At 42.3% G+C, this 18,110-nt stretch overlaps 1 protein-coding gene across 2 annotated transcripts in view; it reads left to right on the top strand.

Annotated features, from left to right (window-relative positions):
- The first annotated feature begins 549 nt into the window (after window positions 1-549).
- The window catches only part of LOC137429776 (serum paraoxonase/arylesterase 2), a 55,442-nt gene continuing 37,881 nt past the window's right edge, over window positions 550-18,110 (top strand). For both annotated transcript variants that reach the window (XM_068120012.2, XM_068120013.2), the window contains exons 1-3: window positions 550-874; window positions 1,067-1,137; window positions 7,311-7,366. In XM_068120012.2, coding sequence (XP_067976113.2) covers window positions 810-874; window positions 1,067-1,137; window positions 7,311-7,366 — 192 coding nt within the window. In that variant the 5' untranslated portion in view covers window positions 550-809. The remainder of the gene's footprint in view (window positions 875-1,066; window positions 1,138-7,310; window positions 7,367-18,110) is intronic.

Raw genomic sequence — 18,110 nt, 5'->3', positions numbered from 1 at the left:
GCCGAACGTGGCGATCAGACTCTGCCTCGGACGGCACATTTGACAGCGTATTCATTTATTTCACGTTGGAAAACTATGTTGCCGTTAAACTATGTTTTAAAACGAATTCAAACTGCGATTAAATTAAAACGATTCATCCTAACTGCGATTTGCGAACTTCCGGACAGTGACGACTTATCTTCCGGCAGCCAATCACAGAACGCTCTGTTGCGTAGGCGTGGCCGATGTGAGACGAGCGGAGCTGAGCGCGTTACGAGCTGACCGCCATTACGGTACGTAATTCGATTTCTTATGCGCATTATTTCTCCCAATTCAGTCAGAGCGAAGGGCGGAAGCGAAGAGCGTTGCTTTTTTTGTTTACGGGCGTACGGGCGGGGTAGAGCGTACGGGTAGCGTTTTTTTTTTTTTTGGGCCACGGAACGGGCACCCACGTACGGGCAATGCCCTAGTATGAGTAAATGGAGTACATATGAGCATCTGTCTTTCAGGTTGCTGGCAAAAAATGCATCCCTTGAAGTGTCATATGACCATGGGCAGACTTGTGACGGCGAAATAGGAGGGTGTAATATGAGAGGGCGTTTTCGCATGGGATTGTGGGTCCCATGGGTGTGGTGTAAATAAATCACAGTCGATGAACTTTCCTGCGACGGTGAAACCATTGAAGAGTAGATTGTTCACGCAGTGGTATTGCAACTTTAAAATAATAACGATATAAAATCTCGTGTCCTTCAACTCAAAGTTCATATCTACAGGTATTGAGTGTATGTCGCTGTTTGAAAGTTAGCTATCCGAAGCAGTCAGGAGTGAACATGTGGAAGCGTGTGATTTGTGTGTCATTGCTTGCGATTCTTGCTGAACGCATCGTAAACATCAGGTACGTGGAAGTCCAGGTAAATGCTGAGTATTGTTTGTAAATGATTGGTTACACCCAATGCTTAATTGTTTCGCCATCGCAATTCCCTTTTGTAAAGTAAGAGTCCATGTGCACTTCTTGACATACGCAGCGCAGCAGGAGTTTCTATTTGATCGTTTAATACTTTTTAACATGCTCTTTGTTTGTTTGCAGCATCATGCTAAACTTGTTTCGACAAGTTCAAAACTATGAACCTGGGAAATGTCGGATCATAGACGGAATGAGTGAGTTTTGAACTTCATGTTCCATTTTTACTCCTGCCTGGGGGTAATGCATTCGATCGTGTCCGTGTGTGTGTGTGCGTGTGTGTGTTCGTGTGTTTGTGTGTGCGTGTGTGTGTTTGTGAACAATATATCTGGAAAAGTTCTGAACGGATTTGGATGAAAGTTGGTGGGATGATTGCCCTTGGGATAAGGAAGAATTGATTAGTTTTTGTTGAAGCTCAGGATATTATTCCGGATCCACGAATTTTTGGAAGTATTGTTTACCATTGGAAGATGACTCATTTTTTTTTTACATTATCTTCTATATATTCTATATTTAACATTGTGATATGAAAATAGTTTTCAGATTTGTTGTAAATGTAGTTTAAACTCGTGGTTATGCGTTAGAGCGGTGTATATTGTTAGCAGCGTCGTCTTCAATATTCATCTTTTTTTTATAATAAAGACATATTCTGTCATTTTAAAACGACCAAAGTGTGTATTCGGTTTCCCGGTTTCATAAAATGTCTCGTTTGTTACGTATAATGCTTTAAACCTTTTTTTTTTTTTTTTTTTTAATACCTCAGAAGAGATATCAAGATTTACCTCAGCGAATGTCAATCGCGGTGTCAGTATTTGATGAACTTATAAAGACTTAGGTGAGTTATAAGTGTGACCAGCATGTGCACGGGATTCTTCCCAGAAGAATGAGTGGTCGCATTAGCTTGTACAACTTAAAATGAGCGAGTTTTGTTTTGACGTTTGGGCCAGTTTTACATGTTGTATCCCTAAGGAATGAAACGCACGTTTTCCTGGCTTAGAATTTTATTTGAAGTCACACCTGCCTCAAAATACACTCACTTATATAGAATTGAACGCTGAATCCGAAAATGTAAGTGAAATTGCCTTGTTTTTTTTTAAACATTATCTTCTATATATTCTAAATATATATCTGTGCAGTGTCTGTCTTGTGTTGTCTTGTCTTGTGTTGTCACTGAACTACTCCCTCAAACTTTTGTGAAATCGTACTATTCCAACTTGACCCACGGCGGGAGTATGCGCTCTACTGAGTGGCGTTCTAGTTTGGAGCTGTTTTTTACTGTACAGCATAATTCTTACAGTCACGACATTTTCTTCATGTAACTTGTAAAGTGAAGCATGATGGACCCTCACTGTGACCCAATAGGAGGTCGCTTAACACTCAATGCTGAGCTTGAGATCTCAAGGTCCTGAGTTCAAGGCTTCAAGCCCCTGTCAATCGTTGAATTAACACCAGAATGGTTGATCCTTCCGAGGTCGGCAAAATGAGCACCAGCTTATTGGGAAGAATGAGCCACTTGGTTATCCTGCACCGGAGTGGCGACCCGTCCAGGATTGTGCCCAATAGCCTTGAAACCGCTTCGGCATTCCTATGCATCTAAAGATGCAACAACGAGTGGTGTATACGGCTCTCAAAATATCTTCCAAGGCTGTCGGTTAAAATTAGAAGATTTCTCCGGTGTCTTGAGCACTGATACCACTCCATAAATGAACCTGTTTACGATCTTATTCTCTGGACCCATAAACATGGAAGGCCAAGCTGGGCAGACCAGCTCCCAAGTAACAACAACCCGGCCGAGAGACAGAGGAACACCACACAGCAATGCTTGATCGACAGGACTGGAAGCTGAGGATTATTGTCATCTGAGTTCGTCTGATATCCAACTTAAGAAGAGCCTGTAAAAGGTTTTCATTGCTGTGTCGGGTCCTTATAATACCAGTGCCTACACACCCTGCTATCAATCTACGCTCTACCAGTCATTAGCTCTTTGTCCAACTGCTATGTGGCTTGACATGTCTGTCCCATCGATGCCCCAAGACCTGTGAGATGTAGCATTTAAGTGAGAGTTCGTCCAATCAGCCGAGGTATATCCAATTGCATCTCCGTAGTTATGCAGGGATTTGGAATTTGGTCTGTGGCGTTGGCCATAGCGTGCGTACTCTGAGCAGTTGTCGCAAGAACCCGGAAGAGCATCTTCAATGTCTCCATACCTGCACTGGGGACGAGGGACGGCACACATATTGATGAATTACCCTGTCTGTGAAGCACTGGGATGACAGTTTATAGTTGGGTCTGGATTCAAACCCAGGCGAGACAGCTAGGCAGGCAAGCATGCATACCTCGAGACAATCTTGTCACCCCTAATTTTTGCTATACAAGAATGAAACCTAAAGAACGCAGCATAATGAATAACCAATAACAATGGCTAACTGGAAAGGCATGCGTTAGGGCACATTCATCTGCCAGGCTGAACAGTTTACGTTTTGTATCCCACTCATCCGCATCCGAACCTGAACCAAAGTCTAATGGGCTTATTATTATCACCTGCCCAACTTATCCAAAAAGTTTGTCAGATCTATCATATCCATATCCGGATTTGAATCTTCACCGAAATCAAACAATTCTTCCTTGCCACACTCCCAACCTGTCCAGCAAATTTCGTCCGAATTCGTCGATAACTTTTTGAGATATCGTGTTGTATATCGTTTTTGGTCGTATCATACACTGGTGAAGAATCACTTCAATTCTAGTATCCGGATCCAGATCTTCACCAAAATGCAATCATTTCATCCTTGTCACACACCCAACCTATTCACTAAATTTGGTCCGAATCCATCCATAACTTTCTGAGATATCTTGCTCACAGACAAACAGACAGACAGGAGTGAAAACTTGACCTCTGTCCACCTTCAGTGGCAGAGGTAATAACACATTTGGCACTTGTTGTGATTTGCATATTATCCCACTGTAAATAATCTTGCATGAACATATTAACAAAAGAATCCTATCTCTCCAATATCAATTGGACTGTAACCCCAATAAATGACTGAATTACACATTGAAGGGCATTGTCACTGTATCTACTCAATAATAACTTGTGCACAATGACAATTGGCCTGATTATTGCCTCGCGCAAGAGATTTTGTTTTTCTCCCTCTGCCTGTCTGGCAGTCAAACAAAATTGAAAACCATTCCAAAGAAGAAACTTACTGTTTTTCGGTACATCATAGAGGATAAGGCGGTGTAAAAGAGAGTGTATCAATGGCGGTGAATTTCCAAATAAATGTTTTTACAGCCTTGGAAACGTTTTTTTTATATACAGCCTTTCTAACCTTTATAAAATTTTAATTAAATTATACTAGTGAGATACCGGTGCTATGCACGGGTGGGAGGCCAGAAGCAAACGGGCAATGCAGATACGGTGAATGCTAAAGCATGAAACCAATAAATTCCACATTCCTGTAGCACCCTCAGTCGCACGTCAGACATGGACAGCAAGTTCGTGAAAGACTTCCATGAAAAATGTACCCGTTCGCAAACAAACGGGTACGTTCACATATAGAAACATCGATCGTGGGTCCGTGGCAAATCTGCATATGGCGATCCGCGAAGTTCACGTTCAGAAAGTAGAAACCATCATGGCATGTCGTCATTCACTTGAACTAGATATCTCTTTTTTTCATTCCAAACAACATAACTGCAATCACAAAAGAAACTTTTAACAACATTGTTAATGTTTCCTTCATTGTAAAAACTACCAAGTCAACAGTTAAAAGGATTTTGAGCCGATAGGTGTTACGGCCTTGGCAAGATCGATGGAGACAGCGATCTGTTAGCTTATACACCGCCCAAATAGCTATGTGGAATTCTCTCATGTAGAGATTAAACTCACGTCTTTTGAACTTTGGCTGAGGTCATTATTTACTTTTAATGATGTTTATTTACGAATCAAAAAGAAGATAATTGGTTTTGGGTCGCCCTTTCCACATATCTCGTGGGATTGTGAGTTGGAGAGATGACCGTGATGGCGGCGAGGGGGTTGGCATTCTCTCAAGCAGGGATTCAACCCATGTCCTTATGAAAGGTCTTTGTCCGAGGTCAATGAGTCCGATCGGTGCAGCCGATCGGTGCAGCCGTGCATCGATCGGTGCAGCCGTTTGTGCGGCACCCAGGAAAATAACGTTATGTGGGAGTCCAAACCTGAAAATGCTGGAGGCCAAAGCTGAGAAACAATATAGCCTATTTTACTCCAGGAGATCTCAGGATTACCCACCCAAAATATCGTTGCGATCGGTTCAGCCGTTTTTGCGGTACCTTTGAATGGACAGACAGACAGACATTTGGTGAATTATAGTAAGATATTTGAACACTGTAGAACACAAATCACCTTGTTTGCACTTCCAAAAATCTTCATAAACTGTACTTTGTTAGTAGCACTTGGGCAAAACTTTACGCCGCCTCGACCAATAAAATTTGCTGCACACTCTGAGGGCAGAGCGACAGAGAGATTCATACAAAAATGGCGGCTCGTGCTTGGAAATCGATTGTTGGCGGTAATGCAATGCACGTGTTGAAAAGACCCTTCCCATGTCCTTTTTCTCAAGACAGTAATGTATTCTATGAATGCTCTTGTTTAGTGAGTTATGAAGTCGGGAAATCATTGTATCATCGCAGAGTACCTAATACTATCTACAGCTGTAGACCTGGTAATCATTATGCTTGGGAAGAGGACAATAAATTATTAGTTCAGTTAGTCCTATTGCAAACAACACAATATCACGGAAATTGATAACCTAGCCAATGATGTCCTGACTCAATTGGTGAAATGTGCAATCAGCAGCCAGTGCTTTGCACTGCAGCTCAACAAATCCACAGAAGGTTTTTGGCTGCTTTGCGCCTCGTCCACAAACCTCATTATGACTGATGAGTCCACTCTCTGCCATGACATCTCTCATCCTTCTGACAGGCCGCAGCCTCTTACCTCTCCTCACACCTTGATAAAATCACAAACTGCTCAAACACTTGTACAAGTTAGTCTTAAAATCCTGAGAAATCTCACACACTCAAACCTTCCCATCTCCACACACTCAAACAGTCCACAAACCCTTCCATCTCCTTTCTCAACAACCATCTGAAAGAGGTTCAGTCACTCAAACTATTGGGTCTCACTCTGAGCCATAATCTCTCCTGAGCCAGCCACATTTCAAAGTTGGCATCCAAAGCCCAAATGCCGACTAGCATCCTCCGTTGTGCAAAGTCCTTCCTTAGCAGACCTGAGCTCCTATCCATCTGCAAGGTTTTCATCCACAGCTTCATGGAGTACCCTCACCCCCAAGTATCTGCAGGACGCACACTGTCCACCAACAATCCCCTGCTAGTGAAGCTGCCTAAATCCAGGCCCTCTCGTTCTTCTCTCCCGGTCTTCAAGACAGATGTTCACCACCATCTCAGGTGTCCCCATCCAAAGCCATGATATTTTCTCCACCTGTTTAACCACTCCTACCTCTCCCAAAACTTTGCTTATGTATCCATCTTGTCTACCCTTGTGTTCTTCCCTAACCCTCATTGTTAGCTGCATCCCTTGTTTGTCTACCATCTCCGTCTAAGTTCTCCCTCCGCCTTGACATCTCCGCCTTGCTATTGGTGTTTCCCCTTTCCCCTGCTGTTCCCTTTGTTATGTTGTGTCCTGATCTGTTCTGTGTCCTCGCTTGTCCACGAGCCTCGAGCATGTATTTTAAAAAAGAAGAGTTTGGCCGAGTTCATATTTTTACAAAGGTGACACATTTACAAAGGTGCAATACAGGAGAACATTTTGCATTGCCAGTTGCTGAGACACAAAAGCTGAGATTTTCTGGATGCTTTCCAGCTTCATAAAATAATGTCATATCAACTTGTCACAATGCGTTGGTATCTGCAACAATGGAGGATAGACAATGACTAGAAGGTGTAGTGGAGTAGTGATGTGTATCAGACACAATGGAAATCACCTGGCTTCACACATTCAGCTTCTGTCATTCAGGGTGACAATTAAAACTCTCCAGCTATCAACACCTTTCCAGTTGAAGCTTTTGCATCCTGCACCTGCACAGTCCTGGAGCCGGATGATGTCAAATTTTGCTCAGAATGCTGTCATCGGGTTTGTGCAGAAATTAGATGAAAGACGGACAAAAACACATCGAGATGTCTCAATATAACCAAAATAAATTTTCACTTTCCATGTTTAAACCGACATTAATTTAAATAGAGAAACTATAAAAGGAAAGTTTTGCAGCTTAGGAGTAATCTTGGTGACATACACAGTGTTCACAATAATGATTCTGGTGCAGTTCCACAATCCACTTTTGATTTTGTTCTTTAATCTTTCTTTCCACAGTTTTCGGTTCAGAAGACATCACTGTGCTCCCCAATGGCATAGCACTAATTTCGAGCGTGAGTGTGCTTTTCTGTGCGAAATGGATTGTGGTTTTACAAACTTGCACAAAGGAAAACATTTGCTTCTGCCATGTAATTTGTGCCATTATTGCTGGCAGTATTTTATTGTCATACCATTCTGCATGTCCCAGGATGTAAACACTTTTTTAAAGAAAAGTTCCCTTAATGATTCTACCATAGATGCGCTTTATGTCACAAAGATGGGGATTTTGTGTCATGCTGGGTATTTTTGCAATAAGTTTAAATCTGGAAATTAGGTGGTTCATTCCTGACACTAGTGAAGTCATTTCATTAATTTCATGGTATATTTTTAAACAGGCAACATTTTAAACAAATTAGCATAGGAATAAAAAAACAAGAAGACGTCATGCAAAGCACGATACTAGAAAAATCCCGCCCACCCCAAAAGGTTGCCATTGATCCATCAAATTGTCCATTTCATCAAGATTAAAATAGACGATCTGGATCAAAGCTCAGGTTAATAGGATGTAAAGTAATGCTTTTTCAGATGGAAATTGATGATTTTGGAAGTTTCACCATGAGTTGGCCTTTGACGATTTGACCTCAAAAATAGTTGGTTTCCCAATTCAGTGAGGCGCTATGCAAATGCTATAATATTTTGAAGTCAATCGGATTTAAAATAGCGATTTTAGAAATTTCGACCTCCAGATGACCTTTGACCTCAAAATCAATAGGCTTCTCAATTGTGACGACCTCTACAATTTGGTGAAGTTTCGTGACGATCGGTTTAGAACTGTGACCTGTAGGCATAGGCCGGTGACAAACAAACAAACAGACAGACAGACAGAATAACAAACGCAACCGACCAATATACTTCAAAAATCTTTGATTTTGCAAGTAACAGGAAAATTTTGGTCGTATCATACACTTGTACACAGTAATTTGTCCGAGGCCGAGAAAAGCGAGGCCGATGTAACGTGTCGACCTCAGTGCAACGAGTGCACCGGTAACCTGGAAGGTGTCACGGCAGAAAATAAATAGACACTGATGTGCCCTTGGTGTTGTTTAAGGGTGCAATCATCATATGGCAGGAGAGAAGGGCAACTTTATAAGGAATATTTATGAATCAATACAGTCTACATTGAACACAATAATACTAATTAAATGTAACACTAAAATTTCCTAAGAATCCCCAACTTAAATAAGTGCAAATGTGACAGACAACAATGTGGCTATAAGTTAACTCACAACTCTCGATGTGGCAAATTATCTCAAGCAAGCAGTTCGTAAAGTAACGCCAGCAGGTTATAAATTGGTGAAAGGTTGGAGGTGAGCATGGTTGAAAGAATATAGTTTGGAGGGTGCACACAGGATAGGATGAAGCCAACAGATTGTGAAATCTTCATATCACCAAAGGATGGAGAAGAACCCAAGTCCAAATGTTAAGCTGTATCGGAGATGATGAAGACGGAAGCTCCAAGATGTAAAGTAAAGGACAATGTGTTATTGAAGGAGAGGAGAGGTTGGAGGGACAAATGAGCTCTGAGAGTATGAACCAATCAACTCGCTGAGTGCCTGCTCAAAAATGGGGCGTACATCACCCAAAATGGCGCCAATGAGCTTTGAAATTGTCACCGAGATAACAGCAGTGCAATGTCAGGCAGGTATATTTCATGAGTAGAAGAAATTCAGCAACTAATACCTCACAGGGTATGATATAAGAAGAGAAGTTGAACCTCCACAGGCCAACACACAACAGGTTGAAGTTGATCCATCATGGTCAGGGAAGAGGTGAGTCACTGAAGCCTCCCAGATTCACATACATATGACCCCCGATTCCTCCTTCACTGGGTATGATATAAGAAGAGAAGTTGAACCTCCACAGGCCAACACACAACAGGTTGAAGTTGATCCATCATGGTCAGGGAAGAGGTGAGTCACTGAAGCCTCCCAGATTCACATACATAAGACCCCCGATTCCTCCTTCACTGGGTATGTCAATTTTAAAATGATTTGCAACACTTGAAAACCACTGTGACAGCTCTGGAGAACACGTCATTGACTTTCTATTCTGGCTCCTTATCTCCTACCTTCCATTCTGAAAACAGTCATTTTATTTTTTTCCTCAGGTTGTTGGTATTGGTGTTGTTGGTATTGTTGTCATCACTTAACAGGAAATTGATTTCTTGAAATTGATTGGCAGAGTGAAAAAAAACTCAAGTGGTTGCAGAGAAAGATTTATAAGCGAATAAAGGTTGGAAGGTTGGAAGAAAAAAAAATGAGGGCCCCACCCGACATTCCATAACATGGTCAAGGATGGGTGTGGACGCCTATTTCTAGTTAAACACTAAATAGTGTAAATTTGTACAAGCAGTAGCTCAAGCCAAAAGACAACCAAACATTTTACATAAACTTTGGCGGAATTCAAATGATTTCATTCAAAATCCTAACAAAACATTGAATTGTGCTATTCTTATACCTGCTTGTTAGTTGTTTTACATAATATTGTAGTGAATTCCTAAGAGCATAATGTCTCTTCATTCCTATGGTTGGCCACTGTTTTTTTTAACCATTTCCAGTCTTCTTTTCTCAGAGTTTGTAACCTGCAGGCATGCGGGGTCTGATCATAATGCTGATAAGAGAGACCTAAGATTAATCTTAGGGTTATTTTCTGAATTATCTCCAACTCGTTTATCTGATATTCGGCCAAGCTAGCATTCCAGACTGGAACAGCATACTTAAGGAGAGATCTCATGTAGCCTTTGTACAGGATCATCAAATCTTCACAAGACAGGTAATGGTAAAACTTTTCAAATAGTTTTAGCATGTTCAGTTTATGGTCCAGTAGCAAGGCCTGTGAAAAAGGTCTTGCTCATCCACACCACATACAAGAATTGGTGCCATATTCTGTTAGGGCAACTCTTCTGGAACATTTCTAGGGGGGGTGTCACTCCAGATTGTTTAATCTGATTGTTAATATTGAATAATTTAGTTGGACAAAGCCGGAAAATAGCCCATGCCAGGTTCACCAGACTGCCTGATGATTCTAAGTGCTGTAACCAGTCTTTCCATGCCTTTTTTGTGTACAACATCGAGGCTCGTGTAAGAGCTAACATTAATGACAAAAAAAAACAAGCGGACACATTAGACAAAATAAAGGGAGCGGGAGACAAGATGGGGAGAGAGGGAGGGAAGCACACAAGTACAACATTTGAGAGCAGGGACGTCGGAAGATCTGTGGGAGGGAGAGGGCTTGGGGGGAGGAAGCGTGGGAAGGGGGGTTGGGAGGTGGGAGAGGTATAAAACACATGGACACAGCCATGACTTCCAGGAAAGAAATTGTCTGCTGATGTTATTGTAATTCACATCGCAGAATGAATTTGTCCATGTGGTGGACCAGCTCCACCGTTAATCTTGTATCACTGCTTTAAAAAAAAAATAGTTAGCACAAATCTGCAACATTTAGCAAAACCCACTCACTGCTTGGCATGGTCCCTCACTCGGAAAAGGACTGCGCACAAAACCCAACAAGCCAATCACTTGCCTTACCAACACAAACAAGCCTTACCAACAACATTTGTAATGCTGGGTCTTTTCCCATGGGTGCCGACCTCATGCATAGTTGCATCATCATTGCACTATTGAGAGATCTGTTTCTCTCAGAATGGTCAGCTAATGGTGTGCAATGTGCATGCAGGTAGGGAAGCAAATTGTCCTCATTGGTACAACACAACAGTAGTGGAATGTGTCATGTTTTTCCTATCTAAACTCTCCGCATTGATATCGTTATTGTCACCAGCCATCAAAATGAAGGAACCGGGAGAGATGAAAGATGGAATGACAACCCCCTGTTCTGCTGACTTCAACGAATCTCCTTTGTCCAGTATCAGTTGCCTCTATCTCATCGTATGAGGAACAGTGACCCAACTCATTGGAATCGCAATGGAATCTGGCAGTATTTGTGGTTCTCAATGGAATCCTTTCATCTCCTCTCCCTGCCAAGGCTGGAGTACTCAAGGCAGTGTTCTGGGCCCAGTCCTATTCCTGATCTTCACCAATGATGTATCTGACTCTCTGGAAAATCCCCTTTATCTATTTGCTGAGTCGACCCTCTGCCGTGACATCCCTCATCCTTCGCACAGGCAGGTTGTATGTAGCCTCTTCCCTCTCTTCAGACCTTGACAAATTCACAAGCTGGTCAAACACTTGGAATATGTCTTTCAATGCTGAAATATCTCACACTCTTACTATCTCTCTCCGAAAGAACCATCTGGCAACCTCCACTCTTCCTTTCCCCCACCCCCCTTCCCCCACCCATCTACTTTCTTCACACACCTTTTGAGGAAGTTCAGTCAAATCTAACTTCTGGTTCTTAGTATCAGCCATGATCTTTCTTGAGCAAACCACATTTCAGGATTGACGTCCAAAGCCAGCTGCTGACATCCTCTCCCGCCCCTGATTCCTCCCCACACCCATTGTTTGTCCCAGTCTGCCCCTATATTGGCCTTCAACACTGCCGTTGGTGTTTCCACACTCTCTCTACTGTTCCATTTGTCCTGTTGTGTCCTGATCCGTTCAGCATACTTGTATACTAACTCTTCCATGAGCCTCGATTACGTATACAAAAACAAAAATACAATATATTCATAAGGCCACGTTTCTGTATCTTACGATAATTCACAAAATGTCTGTCTGTCTGTCTGTCCCTAGGTACCACAAAAACGGCAGAACCCAAGGCTGGAGTTCCCCAAGGCAGTGTTCTGGGCCCTGTGCTTTTTCTGGTCTTTATCAATGATCTCTCCGACTCTCTGGAAAATCCTCTCTATCTCTGCTGATGACTCCACTCTCTGCCACTCTATTCCTCTTCCCTCAGATCGGCAGTCTGCAGCCTCCGCACTCTCTGAAGACCTGGACAAAATCACAGACTGGTCAAACAAGTGGAACATGTCTTTCAATCCTGACAAATCTCACACTCTTACTATGTCTCTCCGAAAAGATCGACTGGACAACCCTCCCATCTACTTTCTCAACAATCCTCTCCAAGAAGTTCTGTCGCTCAAGCTTTTGGGTCTCATTATCTGCCATGATCTTTCCTGGGAAAACCACATTTCCAAGCTGGCCTCCAAAGCCAGTCGCCGACTGGGCATCCTCCGTCGTGTGAAGTCCTTCCTAGGCACACCTGAGCTCCTCACCACATACAAGGCTTTCATCCGCAGCTCAATGGAATACTGTTCTCCCCTATGGGCTGGTGCTCCTGCCTCACACCTAGCTCGGCTTCACGCTGTTGAAACCAAAGCTTTCAGAATCATTGGAAGCTATCTCTGAGGGCCTTTCACTCACTCACCGCAGGCAGGTAGGTGGTCTTTCTGTCTTCTACCGACTCCTCTCCGGCCTTGCTCCCCCAGCTCTCTCTGTGCTCTGTCCCCCAAATATTCCTACAGGCCGCGCAAGATCTGCCAGCAACCCTCTGATGGTTAAACTGCCGAAATCTCGGCTCTCTGCTCACCTTCACTCTTTCATTCCTCTTTTCTCCCGCCCTTGTAACAAACTCCCACACTCCCTTCAATCCCACTCCTCCCTCCAGGTCTTTAAAACAGCTGTTTACCACCATCTCTTATCTTCCCCCATCCAAAACCTTGATCTTTTCTACCCCAGCTAATTCACCCCAGATCCACCTTGTTTGAAATTCCAACTTCTTTCCTGGAAGTCCTGGCAGTCAGTGTCCATATGTTTTATACCTCTCCCACCCCCCTTCCCATGCCTCCCCCCCAAAGCCCTCTCCCTCCCACAGATCTCTCGATGTCTCCATGTCTCTCGGTCCCTGCTCTCAGATGTTGTGTTTGTGTCCTTCCCCCTCTCGCCCCATCTTGTCTACCGCTCCCCATGTTATATGTTTTATGTGTCGGTTTGTATTTCTGTGTGATTAATGTTCGCTCTTTCACGAACCTCGATCTTGTATACAAAAAAAAACAAAAAAAACCGATCGCAACGAAATTTTTGGTGGGTAATCCTGGGACCTAAATTGGGAAAAAAAATTGGAAAAATGGAAAAATTTATTGGAAAAATTGGAAATTGGAAAAATTTGAAAAAAAATTGGAAAAACAATATAGCCTGTTTTACTCCAGGAGGTCCCCTAGAGTAAAATAGGCGATATTGTTTTTACAATTTTTTTCCAATTTTTCCAATTTTCCAGTTTTTCCAAACATGATGGAATAATATTTACCGATATGAACAGTGATGTGGCTTTTATTGAAATTCTACAAATACTGTTTAGATTTTGGTGATTTGCGTGTGATATGATTTAACGGATGTTGATATAAATCATTTAAAATAAAAAAAGCCTTCAATTTCTGATATTTTGCCTTTTCATTTGGGCCTCCCAATTGAAGCCCCGCCCGTAGGGTGGGTACTGTTGCTAGTAGAAAACAATAGGATCATCAAATGCCACATTTTTCTGGCAAAAAGAGACTTTTCGATAGTTACAATAAAACAATGCTCTTGGGGTTTATGTAAATTGGATGAAAAATATCAGGATAGCATGTCCATGGCTTTCATTGTAGGCCTATCATCGTCCATGGAGCCGAAAACGGGATTGAAGCATTTTCTCTGAAGGTAAGTCGGACTGAATTGGTAGGGACTTAAGGGTCAGTATTTGGGACAGTGGAGCATACCTTATACTACCTTGTGTCCATGCGCCATTCAAAAAGAGTTGATAACCGTACTTCCCTGGCCCAGGTTCTCCCGCAGGCCGCATTTGAGCGTCTATCCAAGCGAAGTGAAAAGCTAGAGGTTCCATTCAGTGGGTATCTTTGATGGATGTGGGAGTTAAATCCGTGGTATGAGGTGTGCTGCTCATCCCAAGAGAAATTCTACATCTATGAGTAATTTTAGCCCTTGAATGTGTGATAAACCTGAACTAAAAGTGGTTCCTCGCTCCTCATTCAGGATTTAGAGGCTATATGAGATTCAGTGAAAGGTTCACTTCTCAAGGAAGGGTCATGTTATTATCCTCTGTGGGTATACAGTATACTATATAGATGATAGTAGCCGTGTCTGTTCCATGTTCCCAAGTAAATGAATATAAGATTAGATGGAGCCGTGTCGTCCCGTGTTCCCACGTGAATGAATAATGTTATGAATTTTGGGGTAGAGTGATATATAGATCAGGTAGATCTGTGTAGGTATCATGCTCCGACTGTCGTGAAGAAGAAGAACCATCTCGATGTACATAAGCAGGGACCTGTCCATCCCGGATGTCGGATTAAGTGTATATTCGTCCCTGTCACAAGGGGGCGGGGATTGTTAACTAGATTAGGGCATAAGGGATTTGGATATTAAGTCTAGGGTGTTAAAAATTTTGTCAATGCCATTTCTTTTTATTTTCTGATTTAAAAGGATACATTACGTTCTGAATCAAAAACAACGGTTCTGTAATATTAACAGTGAAATAAAGAATTGTGGAGACCACATACTTTTGTCAATTTCAACTTATTTTTAAAGAAAATTGTAAGTTATTTGAAAATAATGCAAGAGTGACAATATTTTTGGCCACGACTAGATATTTAGATGATACAGAGACTTTGTAATTGAGCTGTCATGGTACAATTTGCAGAAAGAAACCTTTTTGTATACAAATTTGAGGCTGCTGTAAGAACTAGAATACAGAATAGATCAGGATGCAACGGAACAAAAGGAACAGCAGAAACAGAGTGGGGAAACATACCAACAGCAGGGACGAGGGACAAAATAGAGGGAGACTTAGACAAATATTGGATGGGTGGAAGAGTAAGGGGTAGGTAGGAATGCACGGGGCAGACAAAGTGAATACAGAAGCAAACTCTCGGGGAGGAAAAAATGGAAACTTGGAAAGAGGCGGGTAAGTAAAACTTGGTATGTTTTGGCAATTTTCTGATTCGGCGATGCACCACACAGTGGGAGATGGGGCTTTGTACTCTGTGTGTGTGTGTGTGTGTGTGTGTGTGTGTGTGTGTGTGTGTGTGTGTGTGTGTGTGTGTGTGTGTGTGTGTGTGTGTGTGTGTGTGTGTGTGTGTGTGTGTGTGTGTGTGTGTGTGTGTGTGTGTGTGTGTGTGTGTGTGTGTGTGTGTGAGTTAATGTCGTTGGTTGGTATCTCCATATTCGGGCTTCGGAAGATGGAACGGAGTGCCTCCAGGTCTCAAAGTATCCATTTCCCTTTTAGTAAGGGATCAGGATTCATCGACCAAGTGATGAAGTTTTCTTGTTCTCAAAGTTTTGTTCTGAAATTTCCTTTCAGAATCGTCACTGAGCCCAAGACAGCTTCTAACTGCAGTTCGTTTGAAGTACTATTCCCAGGGATGTTTTTGAAGATCTCCTTGAGGTTCTTTTTTTGAAATATGTTTGGAATTTTTTTTGCTATGTGGGTTCGAGATACCTTCTCTGACTTGTTGGCTTCATATTTGCAGACCAATTTGATACAGTAGTCTGTTGAACTTTTAAGTACTCACCCAATCCTACAGTTGTCATTCTGTGCATTTGGTTGAGCTCCATCAGGCCAATACCTCCTTCGCGTCTCGGCAGGTACATTTGTGGGATGCACTGATTTTTGGAAAACATTTTGGGGATAATGAGAATTTTCCAAGTTTTGATATATCTAGTTTAATGATTACTGCTTGTGGCTAGTTTATTATTCCTCAGTTGTACTGGAATACTGGTGTTGCTAGTTGGTTAATGGTTTTGATTTTGTTTCTTGGGGAGAGGTATGTTTTCAGGATCAGCCTCGTTCTACATAGGTATTCTTTGGTAATTGTTTTGCGCATTTGTTTGTGACATTTGGTGGCCTTCTACTCCGAGGTATTTGTATGATGCTTCGTTGTCTAGCTTCTGTACTGTTGTATCTAGTACAAATTTTATGTTGTCCATTTTTGTTGGTCTGTCTTGTACGAATGTGCACTTGGCAGACTTGTCTAGGCCAAATTCTCTTTGAATGTTGTCGGAGTACTGTTTCACTCATTTGATATGTTTTGCCATTTTTCGGCGTTTGGTGCAAGTCGTTTTAAATCATCCATATATACACATATACACATATATATACGTATATATATATATATATATAAATCATCCATATATACTAAACCCCATCGAGCTAGTAGATTGTCACCTTTTTGTATGTTTGGATGTTCATTTATTGGATGTTAGGTGTATCCATGTCCTTGATCATTAATGGGAATGTTCAGTGGATCCAGAGCCAGGAAAAACAGGAAAGGCTGCAACCTGGAAGATCCCACAACGTATCTACATTCCTGGTATTTTGGTGTGTGTGTGTGTGTGTGTGTGTGTGTGTGTGTGTGTGTGTGTGTGTGTGTGTGTGTGTGTGTGTGTGTGTGTGTGTGTGTGTGTGTGTGTGTCCGCAAGGCACAACTTATTTTTCCATTTTGAGCTTTTGTCATCAAATTTTCAACAAACCATTATCCTTACTATAATTCACGAAACCAGTATGTGTGTGTTTGTTTGTTTGTCTGTCACGCTACTCCTCCTTCAGTTTTGGGCCGATTACATCCAGACTTGCTGCATAGGATCAGCATGACCCCAATTAGTGCATAGGTGTGTTTTTATCTTTGACAGTGGTCCTGGGGGAGGTGGTGGGGACATAAATTTTCCATATAAATGTGTATTGTGTAGCGCCACTCCAGGTGTGAGAACGTATTACAAGTCCTCACCTTTTACAGTACCTACAGTCAGTATTCCTGTCCCCACGTTTTCCAGTGCAGTAAGATGTTTCAGAAATGTATTTTGAGTGACACGTATGAATAAGGATAATAAAACAACTCCCCTGGCCAGTGTGCGAAATTAACGCCAGCCCGACAGCCCGTGGCTGGTAACTTTTGTCCCAGGCTGGTATCTTTATTGAGTTGCCAGCCCGGTGGTCTGGATAGATTTTGCCCTACACTTTCCTGTGTGCCCCAACATCCTGGCAGTCATTGACCTGATATTGACACTGCCAGCCAGCTCGACCGAATGTGAGCGAGGATTCTCACAAATGAAGATCATGAAGAATGATCTCAGGAACAGGCTCAAGTCAACAACAATGTCGGATTTGCTCTGCATCCAACTAGAATCTGCGGACATCACCGACTTTGAGCCTAAGCCAGCAATCAACTTCTGGAACAGCTGTTCCAAGAGAACGAGAAGGCCCAACTTCACCCGGAGCGGAGCAGGGGCCAGCTTGTTGCCAGAGCTGGTGCGGGATCAGGTCACGGAGATAGATGCTGCTGCTGTTGCAGGTGGTGAACCTGAGGGAGCTGGTCTGCCAGAGCCAATATCAGCAGCTGACAAACAGTCGGATTATGAGTCCGGCCTTGACACTGACTGTGAAGACGTGGTTCTGGATGACATTGAGGACTTCCAGGCTGCCGTGGAAGATATGTAAAACTAACAAGAAATGTGATAGATCATAGACCGACTACTAGACCTCAAGTTTTTCTCAACTTTGTATTACTTTAACTCACCATCAAGTTATCAACTGTGACTGTCCTGCACATGTTGATCGATCTATGCACAAACTTTTTATAAAATTTCCTCACTTTTCTGACAATAAAACGTATTTGGTGTCATGAAAATATTATTCACTAGTGTTTTTTAAATTTAATTATTCGAGAAGACCTATAGTTGCTATTAGGTTTTTAGGGAGTTTATTCCTGAACACTCCTAAAATGCACCAATTTGAGTCCTTATTTTCATCTCAGTTCTTCGGGCTGGTAACTTTTTCTTCGGGCTGGTAACTCTCAAAAGTTACCAGCCCAAA

This window comes from Myxine glutinosa, chromosome 6 (genome assembly GCF_964187855.1).
Source record: "Myxine glutinosa chromosome 6, kmMyxGlut1.1, whole genome shotgun sequence".
Lineage (NCBI taxonomy): Eukaryota > Metazoa > Chordata > Myxini > Myxiniformes > Myxinidae > Myxine > Myxine glutinosa.
Note: the sequence above shows the minus strand (reverse complement) of the source record. Positions and strands in the feature narration are given on the sequence as shown.